Raw genomic sequence first — 16,771 nt, 5'->3', positions numbered from 1 at the left:
CTTCTGAGAAGGAAGCCCTACTTCTTCACTTCTCTGCACCTGTTTCTTGTTCCTTTCCCCCACCTTTTGTTTTGGATTACCTCATTACACATCCCAGTACATCTCCCTCAAGCAACATGCTCACTCTCCAGCCTCAAGAAGTACCAAAAAAGAATCTTATTTTCTCTTCGTTGAGTTGTAGTTTTAAACAAATGCTTTATTGAAATATTTAGCAAAGTTGCACCCCTCATAACTCCTCACAACCCAGAGAGGCAACAGAAAGTTGCATATACACTTGAAAAGCAAACTAAGGCTTCATCGGTGATAGACATTAGAAGTGGAGGTGGGGTAGGAAGAGAAAATAGTGCTTGTTTCCAGAATTACTATTTCCACTTCTAGCCCCCTGTCCCTACAGCTCTCACCTCCTGGCACAGGATCAGTGGCCAGGAGAGGTATGTAACAGTGTCAAAGGAGGGCGGTGCCTGGGTGGAAATGTGCAATGTGTCTTCCTTTGTGTAGCTTAAGAAGGTATAATGTGATCCAAGAAGTGGATGGAGGAAGAGGTTTTTCTGTGGTAATGAGGCTAAAGGATGAGTGTGGAAAGAGGTTGAGAAGGTGGTTTGGGGAGTAGATGGTTCCATTTCACCTTCTCATGGGGCAACCCAGACATGGACACGGTGCCAGGCATTGCTGAGCACACCTCGCAAGTTCCAGATTGGAGCCACGGTGTCTGGCTGCACATTGTAGCTGTCATCTACAGCCTTACAAACGATGTTCAATTCCTTTTCCCCAGCTGGCACAGGGGCTTGCAGCTGCCATAGCCGCCAGGCCCAGGCCTTTCCGGGGCGCTGTTCCTTTCCATCCAGTTGAGCCACCTGCCAGGTTAGGCCCCCATCCAGAGATACATCCACCCTGATCACAGCTCTTCCACCACCACTCCATGCATAGCCCTTGACAGTCACCTCCCTTGAATCTATCATCTCCCCATCCTTGGGCTCTGTGATGGCTGACTGGACAGGAAGTTCTTGAATAGATGGAGCTGAGTCAAAATCTACAGTGTCCCAGTCCACAGATGGAGAGAAGCCTTTGTAATCTCGCCGTTGCCAGTGGCTGTAACTTTCCTCTGGTTCCACACTCACTTTGCCCAGCCATTTGACATGTCGGGCACCCACCACACCAGGAACCACCACCCGCACTGGAAAGCCATGGTCACGAGGCAGAGGCTGCCCATTCATCTCATACGCCAGCAAGACCTCAGCTTCAGGGTCCATGGCCCGAGTCAGAGGGATGGATGCTCCATAGGCAGTCCCCATGGGGTCTGAGTCCAGTCCCTCAAAGCAGACATGGGCCTCGTTTTCACAGAGCTGGTGACCAGCTTGGGCTAACACATCACATAGTCGTGCCCCAGCCCAGCGTGCAGTGCTAATGGCTCCTGTACTCCACTCCAGACCTTTTACTTCTTTTAACTGACTCATCTCAGAGCGCCGGTTGCCAGCACACTGCAGAGTGACTGTTATCTCGTGCTTAGGGAACTGGTACAAGTCATCCAGGGATAGAGACAGTGACTGACCCCCAGGTGGCCCTACTATATGCAGGCGATAGGTGTCTGGGTCCAGGTTAGGTACAGGCAGATGGTTCCGGGTGAAGAAAATAGGGTTGGGGGTAATGTAGTTTTCCGTCAGTAGCTCAGGGGGAGGCTCTGCATTAAAGGGGCACTGGCTATTGACCTTCAGGGCTGGGTGACGTATAGGATCATCAGCATAAGGGTCAGAGGTCTTCAAGGTGGAAGACGCCTTTTCTTCGGGGCTCAGCTCCCCAATCTTGTACTGAGCCAGTATCTCACGCACGTGGGACTGGTTGTGGATGCCATAGAGGGCCCAGAAGGGCTCTAGAGGTCCTCCGGCTGCTAGCATCAGCTTTGATGGCCCCCCTGGGTGTAGACCCACAAATTCTGTGACATCAAAGACCTCGGAGCCCAGGGTCACCCAGATCCTAGTCTCAGGGCTGCTATGGGATTTTACTTCCTCCCTCGTGTATATGCGTGGTGACTCCTGAGCAGCCTGCAGGCAGGGGAGGGGTGAGGCAGAAGGGAACAGAATATTAAGAAATCACCATAGCTTTCCCTGAACCAATCCACAAAGTCATGGCCACTGGGAAATGGGGTAGCAGATTTCATTTCTATAGTGCATGAAGACAGTATCACCCTGGGCTCTGTGGTAACAGCCTGGCTTGCCTGGGGAGCTCACTAGGGTCCCTTTGTTTTGATAGCGAAGTCCTTTCCTTCCCCACTTACCCTGCAACGGTGGTCCCGATAGGTCAACACTGCCCCGAGGCCTAGCAGAGCCCCCACGACTCTCCATCCTCTGGTGCTGTACTTATCTCTAGAGAAGTAGAGGCTGGGGCACTGGGGCTGAAATGAATCATTTGTAGAGCAGACCTGAATACAGATCCTTGAGGTGGTAGACTTGAGTCTGGAAGAGATAGAGATCTTCTTAGTAGCACAATTCCCATCAGTGAAGGCCTGGGGTTTACCTCTCCCTGGTTGGCCACTGATTCCTTCAGTTAGAACTTAAGTTTCCCCAGGAATGGGTGGGACAAGTGGGATCTAGCTTTCCTTTTTCTTTCTGGCCACCAACTCAACTGTCTTATCTAGCAGATAAGACAAAACACCATAAAGATACTGGAAGTGGGAGATACAGACTAGGAGACAAGTCTTAGGATGGGGTGGCCTACCTGCAGGCCTGTCTGAGTCCCAGGCCCACAGCTCTGTGCAGCAGCAGCATTGTGGCAGACCTGTAGGAAGAAGATTCCAGGATCAAGATAGGGATTCTTGGGAAGGGATGAAATTAGGGCAGTTTGAGGGAACAGATGGGAGGAAGACACAGAGGAGGTCAAATGGGGAGTCTTATTCTTTGGTAATAAGGCCAAAGGGTAGGAGTAGGGGTCCAAATGGGCCCTTAGAGAAAACCTGGAGCACTTTAGGGAGACTGTGCTGACAGAATGAAAGGGAATGGGGGTGAGTGATTCTTCTAGAATCACCTATCTCCCATCCTCCACTCTCTACTTTGTCCACTACAGAGAACAATGTCTGGGGCAAAGAGTCTAAACGGTAGAAGCCAAATGTGTATTGTCCAGTTTGCTGGTTTATTATTTCTGAAGTCAGGAGCAGACAACTGAGGGGCAGACTGACTTAAACAGGAACAAAAAGGAGAAAAGGGTAGTGGCAGCCTAATGGGGTGAAGGAGCCCAGATTCTGCAGTCTAACTGCTTTGGGTGTGTGTAGCCATTAACCAGCCCCGTTCCCTAGGCAACATACATACCAAGCCTCTCTGAATTGGCATCCTCATCTATGAAATGAGATCTACCTAGCAGAGCTACTGTGACGAGTAAACAACATTATCTTTGAAGGCCTTTCTCTCCACCTACTCTCTCCATTCACCCTTAAAAAATTGAACCTAGCTGGGAACTGAACCCCAACCCAGAGTCCCCACCCCTGTCTATGTCACTCCATTTAGCTCAGCAAATTGAGGAGTTAATGGCCAGGGTGTCAGGGGATGGGCTAGAGAAGGAAGGTAATTTTTCTGCTTTCTGCCCTGCAGCAGTTTAATCAGAGCACTGAACAGATCGCTGACCTCAGGAGGCCAAAGTGGAGAGGGGTGAGAAGAGTCCCAATTATTGATAAGATGTTAAAAGAGAGGGGCAGGTAGAGGAACTGTGAGGGAGATAGGAGTAGGAGCAGAGTCTGCATTTTACCCCTGGGCCATAGGCCCCTCACTCTCCCTCCCACCTGCCCACTAGAACCAGACGGGAGCAGTGCAGGTAGGACTGACCTGCCAGTGAACTCGGTCAGTTCAATGTCCCAGGTTTTGAGAGAGGGAGCCTGCTGCTACAAAACAGATGCCACCCCCTTGTAAGGGTGGTGGCTCCTCACTCCTCAGGGGCATTTTAGGTAGGATATGTCTAGCATTGGGGTACAAGCACCCGGTCCCATGCCACTACCCAGCACCTGACACGAGTGTCTTGTAGCAACACCCTCGCCCCAGTAGCACCAGGTCAGCGGGAGTGGAGGCAAATACTGGCAGTGTTTTTGTCCCTGGGGTTGGCAGCACCCCTGGGTACCAAGGCCCCCGCCATCACCTGGGTCACCAACTCTTTCTCCTCCTCTTCCCTCTCCCTGGTCCAGAACCCTTACCCTGTTCGACGTCTGCAGGGTGGCTTTTACTTGCCGGGCGCCCAGAGACTGCTGGCGAAGGGGCGGAGCCAGCGCCATGACGTTGAGACTGAGTTAAAGGACCACTCTAGCTCCTCCACCTCCCCTCCGGCTCATCCTCCAACCATAGGCGGGCTGCGGGCCGCCTCCTAGCTGCTGTGCCCGCCTCCTGCAGGCCAAGGGAGGCGGGGCGCCTCCAGGGCTTAAAGCTAAAACAGGTTTGTTCCCATGCAGGCTAGACAAGGAATGGGACCCTCACTGATGTCCTGGAAGGAACCCTGGCAGTGGAAGGTAATGAGGACTTTAAAGATTGGGAGGTGGAAGACTTTGAGATGCCCCCGCCCCGTCTCTACAGCCGTTCACTGGAGGAAGCTTCGGGATCCAGCCCACTTTCTTCCAGGCGATGAAATTTGCCTCTACCCTGTTTTTGACAAATCTGTGTTGCAACTGAAACCGTCCTGTTTGTCTTTTAGAAAAAACAAGGTCAAGCACTCAATTCTCTTATATCCAGAAATGACAGCAGAAACGACGACTAAATAGTGGTTCAAAAACTTTGAGATTCCTTGGGTTAGTTGAATTTTTCCCCAAATTATGGAACACACAACACTGGAATAGACATCTTTTTTATTTTGCTTAGTTAAGAAAATTTTAAAAAATCGTCGTTTAACAAGAGAAGTGACATTTAATACCCAAAATTAGGATTATAATCGCTCATAATCTCAGAGTAAAGGACACTAAATCGTTTGCTATTAACCTTTTTATTTCGTGAACTGAAAACTTTTGTCATTGGCTGGCTGTGAACTTGGGCCAAACGTATCTACACTGCCCTCTAGAGAAAAGAAAGTTGAGCTACAACCTTACTCACTTTCAGTGAAGGTCTTAATCTTTAATTTTGGAAGATCATTTCCCCTTGCTTTTTGCTCTCTGAAACTGAACTAGAGCTTTTATCAGGAATCAAGGAACCATGAGGGCCGGGGCAGGTACTAAGAAATGTACATAAAGGGGAACTGACACTGAAAAGGTGATTTTGGCTCTGAAGTTTTGGGAAATAGAAAGATTTCCAACTCAACTGTGTACAATTAAATCATTGGAGAGCCCTGACACCAGACTTATCAGTCTTAAAAAACAAGCTCAGCCCAAGGAAGTCAGCTACTTTCTAAAGCCATGGGGATAAGACTTCTCACTAATAAGTGTCACTTCTCTGCATGCTGCACACATGCTGTACATAATTGACCTTGAAACCTCAACATATATTTTACAGGAGAAACAGGTAGAGAGCAGCTAAGTAACTTGATTAAGGCCACAGCTGGTAAGTCGGCAGGAACAGGACTGAAATGCCAGATCTGTCTGGGACCAGTCCTCTTTCCTGTCTTTCAGATTCTTTGGAATTTAAAACTCCTCCTGCAACATACCTAATCTTTTCTCTGTATCATTTCCCCCTACCTACCTCCATGTACAGTAGGAAACAAATACAGATCTAGAAGAAATTTTCCTGTTGGGGTAGAAGTCACATGATCCATCAAAAATGCTAGTGTAGTGATTTTTAAAAACTTTTTTAGGTCACGATCCCCTTTGAGATACTAATAAGGACCTGCTCCCTAGAGAAATGCACATACATTTTTGCATACTTCAAAGGAGTCACGAATTCCACCATTCTCCAATCTCAACAACTGTCTGCCCAAAGGTCCATAGATTCCACCCCTACTCCATATATACATTCTGTTATGAGGGCCTAAAAAAAGGCTATGGTCAGATTTTATGAGCTCTCTAGTGGCCTTGGAATAAGAGTGATTAAACGGCAATATAGGGGCTATGTTCCAAATTGAGTTACCTCACTATGAAAGACAAGATTAAAGGGACTAAGGAGGCACCAATATGCAGGAAAGGGTGTGTTTCAGATTCAATAACATTATTGGGTGTCCTTTCTTCCAAATTTCTAGTATCAAACAGACAAATAACAACAACAACAACAACAACAAAAAGAAGCAACACTCCAATACAGTTTTTTTTCCTTTTTTACTTATATTAAATACATCGGTAAATCAGCAGTCGCATTCTGTTACCACGATTGTTATGTTGAAAGAGGAAGAAAGGGGGAAAGAGGCAAATGCTTTCTTAGAAGAAAAAAAGAGGAACCTTCCCCCCCCCAAAATAACTGATCAGAAGAAAAAAATGAAAGCTGGGAAATAAAAATTAAGATCCCCAAGCCCAACAGAGCTCAAAGGAAAGTAGAAGGAAGACAGCAGATAGGCCCAGAAGCTAAGGCCAATCCCGTTCCTAAGGGGGCGGGAGAGGGAAGAGGAAACCTGGAGAAATGATTTCCCAGCCCCAAGGCAATGAAACATCTTCATTTCTGCTGCAGAGATAAAGAATTTCATTTCTAAGAGACTTCAGAACCATTCTAGTTCTTCCACTCGTAAAGATTCACGGGGTGCTGTTGGGTGTTGGAAAAGGGGGAAATGTATTTCAGGGCCACGGGAACTAAGGCTGTCCCTGTAAAAGAAAGGGAACTGAGGCCCAAGTGGAAGAATCGAAGCTGAATCTTTCAGAATCTCAGCTTCATGGATTTCTCAGCTACTCTGGGACAGAAGGAAGTCTTCAAGCCAAAAGGGCAGAAAGCTTCCGATCCTAGGTCACTGAGGCCTTCACTATCTTACTTCCCCCAATTTTCCCACAACTGGAATAAGTTTAGAGTTCTCTCTTGTCTTGATGCCTTCCCAAAGAAGGGATGTGAAGAGAGGCTAGAGACTGAGAAAGGATCAATGTCCTCTGGTGATGTGAGACAGTTGTGAAGGACCTTCAGTGCCAGTAGTTCTGTCCACAGGAACAGGTGTTATGCCATGAGGGGGCCACAAGTAGGCCTCTGTGGTGATAGCCCCTAGTGGTATATAGATTAAGCCACTGGTTACATGGGGGATGGGTATGGGAATAAGCACGGAGGGACTAAACTGAAGATACTAACAAAGAAGAAATGGGGCCTGATGGGAGGTAGAGAACTGAACAGACTGTACAGTGGGAATAAAGATAATACCTATTTACAGGGAAGTAGAAAAGAATGGTAATGGGTGGATCAAATTGAACACGAACTCCAGGAAAGGAGAGGAAACTCCTCCTTCTTGTCTAACTCCTCTTCACCCCCTACCATGGCCTGTTCTATCCTGAGACCTCTCTCCAGTTGCTTCAGTTAATTCCCCAGGAAAGGCAAATCTATACCCAAGAGCTAGGATGGCAAGAAATTAGGTTAAGAATCAGAGTCGAAGGAAGCTAGCAGTGAAGACTGGGCTTGAGTAGCTGCCACTGGTACTGTTCTCTATAGTCCCTCTCGAAATCTCATATACATCTCAGATTCCATTTAATTAAAAAGGTGAGAGGGCAGGTAAATCCATCAACCCCCCCATAAAACAAGTATCCCAACTGAACTACCATCAATTAAAGTGCAAACTGCAGGGGGCTATAGTGGCTGAGGCTGAGGCCATCTAAAGGCCAGAGAGAAAAAAAATGCATACGTATAAATCAGAGGATGGGTATCAGAAACAGGTCCCTCCCCCAATTAGATCACAGCAGAGCCAAAGATGCAGGCAACCAGTGAAGATTCTTTGGACTCAGGGGTCCGGAGTCTCCCCCACTATGTGGGAGACACTACCTAAAAAGGCTAGTGAGGGGAAACTAGGCCTCCAAACTAGCATCTCCACCTCCTCCTCCACCTCCACCCAGTTAGCTAACAACACAACTCCTACCTGGTGCCTGAGAGCTTGCCTTTCCATTCTCACTCTACCTAGAAACATCCTCCACAAGGCCAACTCATGGATACTGCACTGTTGTTAAATATGAGAAACTCCAACCAGATAAAACCAAAAAGGAAATCTTTCCTTACTCCCTCATGCTCCACGCCTTACTCTCCCCCAGGGCCCTTACTGTGACTGAATTGGAAATCTCCTTCCTCAGTTCCTGGGTTCACCACCTTCTCCATCCTGGGGAGAGGAGAAAAGGGGATCACGAATTGGGATTGACCAAAAGCAGGAGAAGGGGCAGGAAACAAACAAACAAACAAAAAAATGTTTTCTGAAAAAATGGGGAGGAGGAAAGATAAGTAGGTCACTGTCTTGCACCTATAATACAAAGTGAAGAAAGTTTGTTTTGGAAGGTAAGTCCTGGGGGATCTGACCCCAAGCCCCAGAGTAGGGGTAGGAGACCAGTGGCAACAGCTGCCTGGTGTTGGTTGCTGAAGCATTAAAAAGTGCCATGACGGAGCTGTCAGGAGGCAGCCCTTGGGAGCCAGGGCTCAGTGTGCTGTTACCGTAGGGGCTGTGTGCTGAGGGGTGGGAATGGAGGTTACTTCTTAGCTCTCGTGCTAGCTCCACACTTGTTTGCTGCTAGCCACCCCCTCAGTTGCTACAACACTGGCTCTTGTTCTGCTGGGACTGCTCATGGAGATCCACACCTCGGCTTCGGCATGCTGCACCCCCCAGATTCTGGGGTTCACTCTTTGGCAACTTCTTAGCTAGAGATAAAAAGAAGGGAACAAAACATGGTAGATTTTACTTATCCACCCTCCAAACTATTGGGTGAGGGAGAAATAGGGGGAAAGAGGAAATATGAGACATCAAAAGAAATGTTCTGAAGAGGAGAGGGTTCACTGTAAACTATATTAAAGATGAGGGGGCTCAAGCTGCAGCTAAAGGATGGAGGTCACAATGGAAAGTGAAGGCATTTCTATACTCAAAGTTTTCACAAGAGGAGACACTCCCATCTCTCTTTATGATGTGTTAGTGAGACCTTACCTATTGCCAGGAAGAGATCATTCACGTTCATAGCTGTCTTGGCTGAGGTCTCCATAAACAATAAGCTGTTGTCATCTGCATATGCCTGGGCCTCCTGCAAGGGGTGGGGTGGTGATGCTCAGAATGTAGAGAAGAAACAAGTATTGCCTTTCCACTCCCACACAGCACCAGAGCTAGGCAATATCCTAGGTTTCCTCCCCTTAATTGCTCCTCTGAGCCAGCTGGCCCTGGACCCATGTTTTGGTGGCAGCTCCTTCAAGGATAACCCATGGTCTAGATGTCTTAATGCAACAAACAAGATATCAGGAATCTTACTTATATTTGAGAAAGTAAGTTGGTTGGGGGCTTTTGGGTTCTGATACTTGAATAGTCCCTTACCTCAAATTCCATTGCTCCCTCCTTCCTATTTCCACACTGGTACCCCCAACAGTTGGTACTCCCTACCCCTCTGCTCTGGAATTTTCTTGACTCCTCTAAAATCTCCTGGCTGTCATTAGGGTCACACTGTTGCTGTATTTAACATGGTGCAGAACTAGGGAATGAGATGATGAATGTCCTCAGATGAGGTTTCCAGAGAGGGCAGGTTTGGACAAAAAGAGGTCCGAAGTACAAGGGAGTGTGTTAGAGAGAGACTCTATGGGCCATCTTACTTCATACTCCACCACGCGCTTGTTGGCCAGATCAGCTTTGTTCCCTGCCAGGGCAATAACGATGCTAGGACTGGCCTGTCGCTGTAGTTCCTTTACCCATGTCTTCGCTCGGGCGAAAGTTTCCTAGGAGAACATGAGGAAGAAAATGGTTGGGCTGGAATGACTAACAATCCAGGCCCATCACCTTCAAAGTCCAGGCTCAAAACTCAACTCTTCTCGGCGGTCTTCCCTCACGAAAACCACCTGTCTCTTAAAGTTCATTACCTCTGTATTCGCAGCACTTGAAGCATAATTTGCACTCTTATTTTTGCTTTTTCAAGAACCTGTTTTCTCTACCCCACCTAATTCCTGTAAATAAAAGCAGGGATAATCTTCTCAACCCACTTACCTGATTAGTAATGTCATAAACCACAATTGCAGCTTGGGCACCTCTGTAGTACATGGGGGCCAAGCTATGGTATCGCTCCTGCCCAGCTGTGTCCCAGATCTCAAACTTGACTGTTGTGTCATCTAGGCAAACAGACTGGGTGAGGAAGGCCGCTATGGATGAGAGAATGAAGGAGAAGTGGTAAGTGAGAGGATGAATGGGAACACCTCCCCTCTCCCCAATATCTTCACTCTTATTTTAAGACTAGTCACAACCCGGGCCATTCAGCTACAAGAAAAGATTTAGTGTTCTCATATATAGGTCCTAGAACCAAGATTAAGACTGCTTGGCTAAGCCCTTCCTGCCAGAAGTTTCTCTAGCTAAGGAATGGGTACACATCATAAATTATGAGAGATTGAAAGAACTGGCACTCATACCAGAGTCATCCCTCTTCTAACCAAATTAGAAGAATAAGAGGTAATGACATAGAGATAATAGGCTTTAGATAAGTCACATCAAGATTTGATTAGAAGATTTTAAAGCTTGATGGGAGGTCCCACCATTATCAGTGTTATTTGGCTGTTACTTTTTTCATATAATCTCCTGCTGGTCCAAGAACACATTTCCAAGGTGACTAGTAAAAGTGGAGTAGTAGTAATGTGAGAGTTCTTACAAAAGATCCTTTATTGAATTAGTGGGTAGTGGCAAGGAAAAGGTAGCAAAGGTGGGAAAGGTAGATGCTCTTTATCTTTTTTTAGTTCTGTATTTAGTTCCAGTCTCTATTTTACCAGATATGTGCATTAGAATCATCTAAGAAACTTTTCCAAATATACATGCTTACGCTTTTGCCAATCTCACCCTACCTCCAAGACTAATCAGTAGACCTAGGGTAGGGCCCAAGCATGCATAGGATGAAAATGCTCTCCAGATGATTATGATGCGATCTTTGATTACAAATCACTGCTCCAAACCAACCCTGCTCAAGTTGACACTAAACTGAACTTCACTGAGATTAAGATGAGAATGGGAGAAGGAAGACAGATAAAAAATTAGTGATTTTATTGGTGCACAAAGTTCAACTTTTCTTACTTTCTTCTACCTGTTTTTTGGCATTGTGGCAGTTTTTTTCTGTTTTATAAAGGATTTCTATTCCAGGGAGCTAAGAGGGCCAGCTTCACAATCAGGTCCCTAGATCGCCCTTCAAAAGCCTTACTAAAAGGCAGTGAAGCTCTTCCTTCTCTGAGATACTTACCTCCAATGGTGCTCTCCTGGTACTCATGGAACTGCCCTTTGACAAAACGTAATACCAGGCTAGACTTCCCTACTGCAGATTCACCCAGCAGGACCAATTTGAACTGGCATATTTTGCTAGCCTGGGGCTGCCCATTGGGCCTGGCTGTGCTTCTGCTGGTCATGGCTAGATTATCAGAGTGGGAAAGGGTAGAGGGAGGGGGATGCCACAAAGCGGCAAAGGGGGGAGGGGGAAGGGGAGGGGACTTCCAGGCTTCAACAGTCCTGCAAGAAAAAAAGTGGGCAAAATTAAACACAGGGCCATTATAGCTACAATCACTTTTTAGACAAGGGATAGAATCTCCATTTCTTTGCTCCCATGAAGATTTAACTCTTATAATCACCCACCATTAAAAAGGTTACACCACTGACAGAGTCCCGGGCAACAGTCAGTGGTAAGAGTGGAGAACAATAAAAGTAAGAACTGCATCTGAAGTAGAGTTTGCCCTACCACATAATACCCAACTGCCAAGGGAGCTGAAATGGAGAGACTGAAAACTGTCTGAAAGAACTTTTTAATCTCCCATTAATTCTTCACTGGGTCTTCGAAAGAACAACAAATTGACCAACTTTCAGTTGGCGTGAAGAACGCTTAGATCCATCCACAAGTACCCTAGAGATCCCCAGTATTGCCTTAATCTACTGAGGCTGTCCTTCTCTCTTCTTCTTTTTCTAGCTTTCAAAATGAGAGATCCACTCTAAGGGTGCAGGATAAGTCACCCCTCCTAAGAGTAGAGGGGTAAGCTTCTGGTTCTGTATCTTTCATATATGACCAGTCTTTGTGACATTTCTGAAAATCTATCCTTTCTCATTTCTGGTCAAAAGTTAATAGAGAAACACAATCAAGAGACCACATTCTGTGTCAACTCTTTCACTTTTTCTGCCACTTCTCCATGTCTGAAAGTCAAGTCTAAGAGTCAGCAGGCTTGACCTGGTTTCAACTTGCAGCTGTCTTCTTGGTACTTAGGGATTAGATTGCCCTCCACATTAAATGGACCTAATAGCTGTAACTCTCCAAATTAGAGGCAGAGAAAGGTGTGCCTTCTAAACACATGCAGGAGTCTCCAGAGGATGGTGTAGGGGATAAGTCTTCAAGAAATAAATATTTGATGAAAGAATAAACTGAACCACCTTCTCTACCTTCCAAGAGGGTAGGAAAGCTGGTGGTGGAGGAGACAGAAAGAGAGAGAAATTGGGACTTTGGGAATCTAATCATCCAAACCTGAATATATTTCATCATCCTGACTTTGAGGGGAAAGGAACTATGAGATTTAAAGAAAAGTGAGCATGATCTCAGAGTGCAAACCTCTCTCTAAAACCTAAGCATTGCTTGGGTTGTAGTTTGCTTGCTCAAATTCATGTTTCCCTTCTCCCAGGTTGATTCTAGTGACTCCACAAACATCATACTCTACGGTGTATGTGGGAAACATTATTTTCTCATATAGCAAGTTGTTTTGGAATCAAATCAGGGTTAAAAAATCTCTGCAATCCTAGTAAAGACAGAAGAGACAGTAAAGATAGTAAAGGCAGAAAAATTATACAGGAGGCACTACAGAGGAACAAAGGCTGTGAAGTCCAATTCACTGGGTTTATTTTACAGTTCTGCTTACTAGCTGTGAAACTCTGGATTATCAGAGTGGGAAAGGGTAGAGGGAGGGGGATGCCACAAAGCAAGTTACTAAATCTTATCTGTGCACTCGTTTCATCAGTTATATACTTGATAATAGCCTTCTGAACAGCTGCTTCATAAGGTTGCTGTGGGGATTAAATGAGATAATACATATAAAGAACTTAAGTATTTGACATAAAGTACTCAAATGACTATTAAGCTACTAATCATTATTAATATGACCGAAAGAAAATTTCTCTGCCTGAGCCTTACCTTCTACTTTTATAAAACAAGAAAAATACCTATCTCATAGAGTGGCTATGAGGATTAAATGAAAGATGTATTTAGCATAGTGCTAATAAATAAGATAGGTATTGTTATTTAGTGGCCCTGACAGAAAGATCAATTTAATATACTATGGTATATTCAGTATTCGTTATCAATATATTCCTAAAAATCAGCCATGATATGAAAGAGGTAGAGAAAAAGCAAAAGTATAAAGAGAAAGTCAGCAGAGAAATGAGATAGAAGTGAGAACACAGAAAAGTCTCAAAGTAGACTAGAGTAAGACAGAGGAGTGAAACAAATTACTCTGATCCTATTGGGTATTCTGTAGTTCCCTAGGCCAATGATCCAAAGAATCCAGATACACATGAGCTGTTTTGTGATGAAGTTGTCACTGGTCTATGATGAAATGATAAAAATAAAGATGATATAGCAAGTATTTTATAGAGCTGAGTTTATTCAATTTAAAAGTTTCCTTTATAACAAGATTTCTAACTTCTTTCTTAGAATCAATTTTCTCTCAAAGCTAAATATATGTATTACATGAAAAAAATCTTCTAAGACCTATGGTAAAGTATATTAAAAAAAACTGTTGGAACAAAATACATGGCTCAGTCCCATTTCTATAAAATAAAATTCTGCATAGAAAAAGGTATGGAAGGATACACAGCCATCTGTTAGTAGGGGTTACCTCTGAGGAGATCTGGGTTGAGGAAAGGGGTATGTAAAAGATTCCCATTTTTCATTCTGCATAATTTAACAGGAAATATATTTTCAAAAATAGTTTTCTAAACAATTTTTAAAAATGGTGTTGATAGGCAGTAGTAAGCTTTCTAAATATCCTTACCTGGAAAAAATAAAACTCCTTAAATTTAAATTAACTGGTCCATGAAATCCAAAATTCTGCTAACCAATACTGTAAGAATCAGTATTAACTTCTTAACCAGTGTCACAGTTCTTTAGCTGTTTTCATCCTCAAACCCTTAGAGCAGTGTTTCTCAAACTGGCTCTAAGTCAATAGCGACCTTGAAATCACTTGGTAGATCATAAGAATATTTTAAAAAATTAAGTGTATTGCAAATAGTTTTTTGTGAAAACACTTAATTAGATGTAAAAAAAATTTTTTTTAAGTATGAGTTGTGATCAAAAAAGTTTAAAAAACACTGCTTTGAAGAGGCCTGACATTGAAAGATAGGTTAGTGGGAATGGGAGGAAGTCTCTGGCCAACCTATTGGCCATGGTTAATTTTATTCCTAGACGAAATTAAGTTGAGGGCTGAGTATAGCTCTCCAGGGGTCAGAGGATTCTTGAACCCTGCTACTAAAGGTATGGAGTAGTTATGAAAATGGAAAGCCAAACAAGACAGACAGTCCTGTGTAGTGGCAAGGGCTCCAGAATTGGGCAAGCCTGAGTTTTATTCTCTGCTTTGACAGTTAACTCACCGTGATCTTAGGCTATTCACTCCTTTTGCCTTTCTGAGTCTCAGTTTCCTTACCTATAAGAATTGGGGTGGGGTGGGTGGTGGGGAGACAGGTGAAAGTAGCAAAGAACAGAATTTGAATTCAATTCCAAAGTTCTGGGTACATTTAAGAAATGTTTTTCTTAGGGCTTTCTCAGCATCTGTGAGGACGAATTATTTTTAAAAACATGTTTATATGGCACTTTATATTCACTGTTCCATAGAGAAAGACTAGGCCATCATAAAATTTATGTTAAAACAGAAAACAAATGACACAATAGGAAAAAAAGCTATAGATGATAAGCTCATCAAGTTTCTTTAGGTGACATACATATACTTCACTCCTAAGAAACAACAGGAAAGTTAACAGATTTTTCAATTTATTCTCTCACATTTATATCTATTTTGAAGCATGTGATCCAATAAGTAGAACACTAAGCTTCAAAGTTACTAACTCTACAAAAGGAAAACATGGGAGATAAATGGGCTGAACTATCATGGGCAGACTCATTACTTTAGGTCTGGGAAAACAGTAGGAGTCGGGGGAGTGTGAAGACAGCAAAGTTAGACACACTCTGGGCTGCAAAGCCCTTGTCACTAACCCCACAGAAGCTAACTCAAACCAGAGTTCAGACATGATCAACAAACTTTCCTGCTACTAAGCAACCTTGGATTATCTTGGATTAGTAACTGTTAGTTAGAAAAGACTACTTCCAACCCCAATGCATCACCTTCAGTATGTCCTACCTTCTATTTTCACAGTAATCGATGGGCTGCCCACCTTTGTGCCTTGATCTTTAATCCCAACATGTTTAAAAGGGTATCATGTTTTTTATACAATAGCTAGACTTTCAAAAGATCAGGGGTACAGAAATGAAATAATATATATAGATTCAACTGATTTCTCTCCTATTTGGTGATTTTTTTGCCAAGAGCTGACAGTGGGCAAAAGATCCATTCAAAGGCAAAGAATAAACCATAGCCAACCAGTCAAGTGGTGTGATGATTATTACCTTCAAATGTGAGGCAAAAAAAGCAGGGGGGGGGAGTATTTTTTCAGCTCTTTCAGTTGAGAAAAGAAGTCAGATTTAACTTCCTTCAGAAGTGCAACTCTGCAAGAATGGCTTATCAAATGACCATTAACTAGGGAAAACAGGGGCTTGACCGTGGCATCAGCCCATTGGGATGGTGGGGAAGAAGGTGATTGGGCAAGTTCTTTAGTGTGGACAGCTCTTCCAGCATTGCAGGAAAGTATGAAGAGGAAAGATTTCCCAGCCTGCCAGACCCAGCTAGAGCAAGACTCCATTCCTCAGGCCTCCTTCCACTTGGTAGCTTTGAGTCCCTATGCCAACTATATATGAAGCCTCCAGAAGTCTACCACCTATCAACAGAGATGGAGTTCCAAGGATATGACCCCTGGGGTGTAGCCCACTCCCAAATGTCAGCCCCGTAATGTCAGTTTGCCAGATAAGAGGCAGTGTAGATGTCATCTAGTCCAATCTCTGTATTTTATAGCTGAGGAAACCAAAGCACATAAAATTAATCAACTTGCTAGGTGTTAACATACAGACAGCTATCGCACAGCTGCTTAGTAGCAAATCTTCTAGCAAGTACTCCTAATCAGGTACTCTTGCTACTTTTTACTGTTATATCTCTTAAGGAAGCAAGAGATGCAGAACTCTAAATTGAACTCTGAAGAGGACACCAGGACAGGAACAAGAGCTTAGATTAGATTAGAGTTTCTCCCTCTCTATTCAGTTTAAATAAGTACTTCCTTTGGGACTAAAAAGTTAGGAAGACCTAGGCCTTCCCTGGGAACTGGGATCCAGTCCCATATCCTTCTGACAAAAGGACTCACTCATTATTATGTCTCTCCTGAAGGTCTTGACCAACCCCTGCCAGGATAGCTGAAAGAAGCAATTTAATGGAAGGCAATAGAGAAAGTGGTAACTTTTGCAGGATTAATGTGAGAGATTTACTGAGTAGGGAATATAAGGCAACATCAGTAAACATCAACTTTCCAACTTTGTCTAGACCCCAAATTACCAAAATCTTGAATTGAGAGTTCCACTATTTGGCTCAGCTCTTTCATTGTGTTGATCCCATGTTAATCAACGAGTCACTGCCTTAATGAAAGTCTT

The 16,771-nt window shown here is 44.2% G+C and overlaps 2 protein-coding genes across 4 annotated transcripts in view; both read right to left on the bottom strand.

The window, feature by feature from the left end:
• Nucleotides 1-170: 170 nt before the first annotated feature.
• On the bottom strand, nt 171-4,265 carry SUOX (sulfite oxidase). Its single transcript, XM_006908878.3, has 4 exons — nt 4,172-4,265; nt 2,713-2,772; nt 2,273-2,450; nt 171-2,039 (listed from the first exon to the last, which is right to left on the bottom strand). The coding sequence occupies exons 2-4, from the start codon at nt 2,760-2,762 to the stop codon at nt 630-632; spliced, it is 1,638 nt and encodes a 545-aa protein (XP_006908940.1). The 5' UTR covers nt 2,763-2,772; nt 4,172-4,265; the 3' UTR covers nt 171-629.
• Nucleotides 4,266-6,186: 1,921 nt separating this feature from the next.
• RAB5B (RAB5B, member RAS oncogene family) overlaps nt 6,187-16,771 on the bottom strand; it is a 14,566-nt gene continuing 3,981 nt past the window's right edge. For all 3 annotated transcript variants that reach the window (XM_025044665.1, XM_006908877.3, XM_025044663.1), the window contains exons 2-6: nt 11,240-11,502; nt 10,009-10,160; nt 9,621-9,743; nt 8,971-9,064; nt 6,187-8,690 (exon numbers count right to left, since the gene is read on the bottom strand). In XM_025044665.1, coding sequence (XP_024900433.1) covers nt 8,575-8,690; nt 8,971-9,064; nt 9,621-9,743; nt 10,009-10,160; nt 11,240-11,402 — 648 coding nt within the window. In that variant the 5' untranslated portion in view covers nt 11,403-11,502 and the 3' untranslated portion in view covers nt 6,187-8,574. The remainder of the gene's footprint in view (nt 8,691-8,970; nt 9,065-9,620; nt 9,744-10,008; nt 10,161-11,239; nt 11,503-16,771) is intronic.

The sequence above is a fragment of the Pteropus alecto genome, unplaced genomic scaffold, assembly GCF_000325575.1.
Source record: "Pteropus alecto unplaced genomic scaffold, ASM32557v1 scaffold433, whole genome shotgun sequence".
Classification (NCBI taxonomy): domain Eukaryota; kingdom Metazoa; phylum Chordata; class Mammalia; order Chiroptera; family Pteropodidae; genus Pteropus; species Pteropus alecto.
This window is presented reverse-complemented; position numbering and strand designations above follow the sequence as displayed.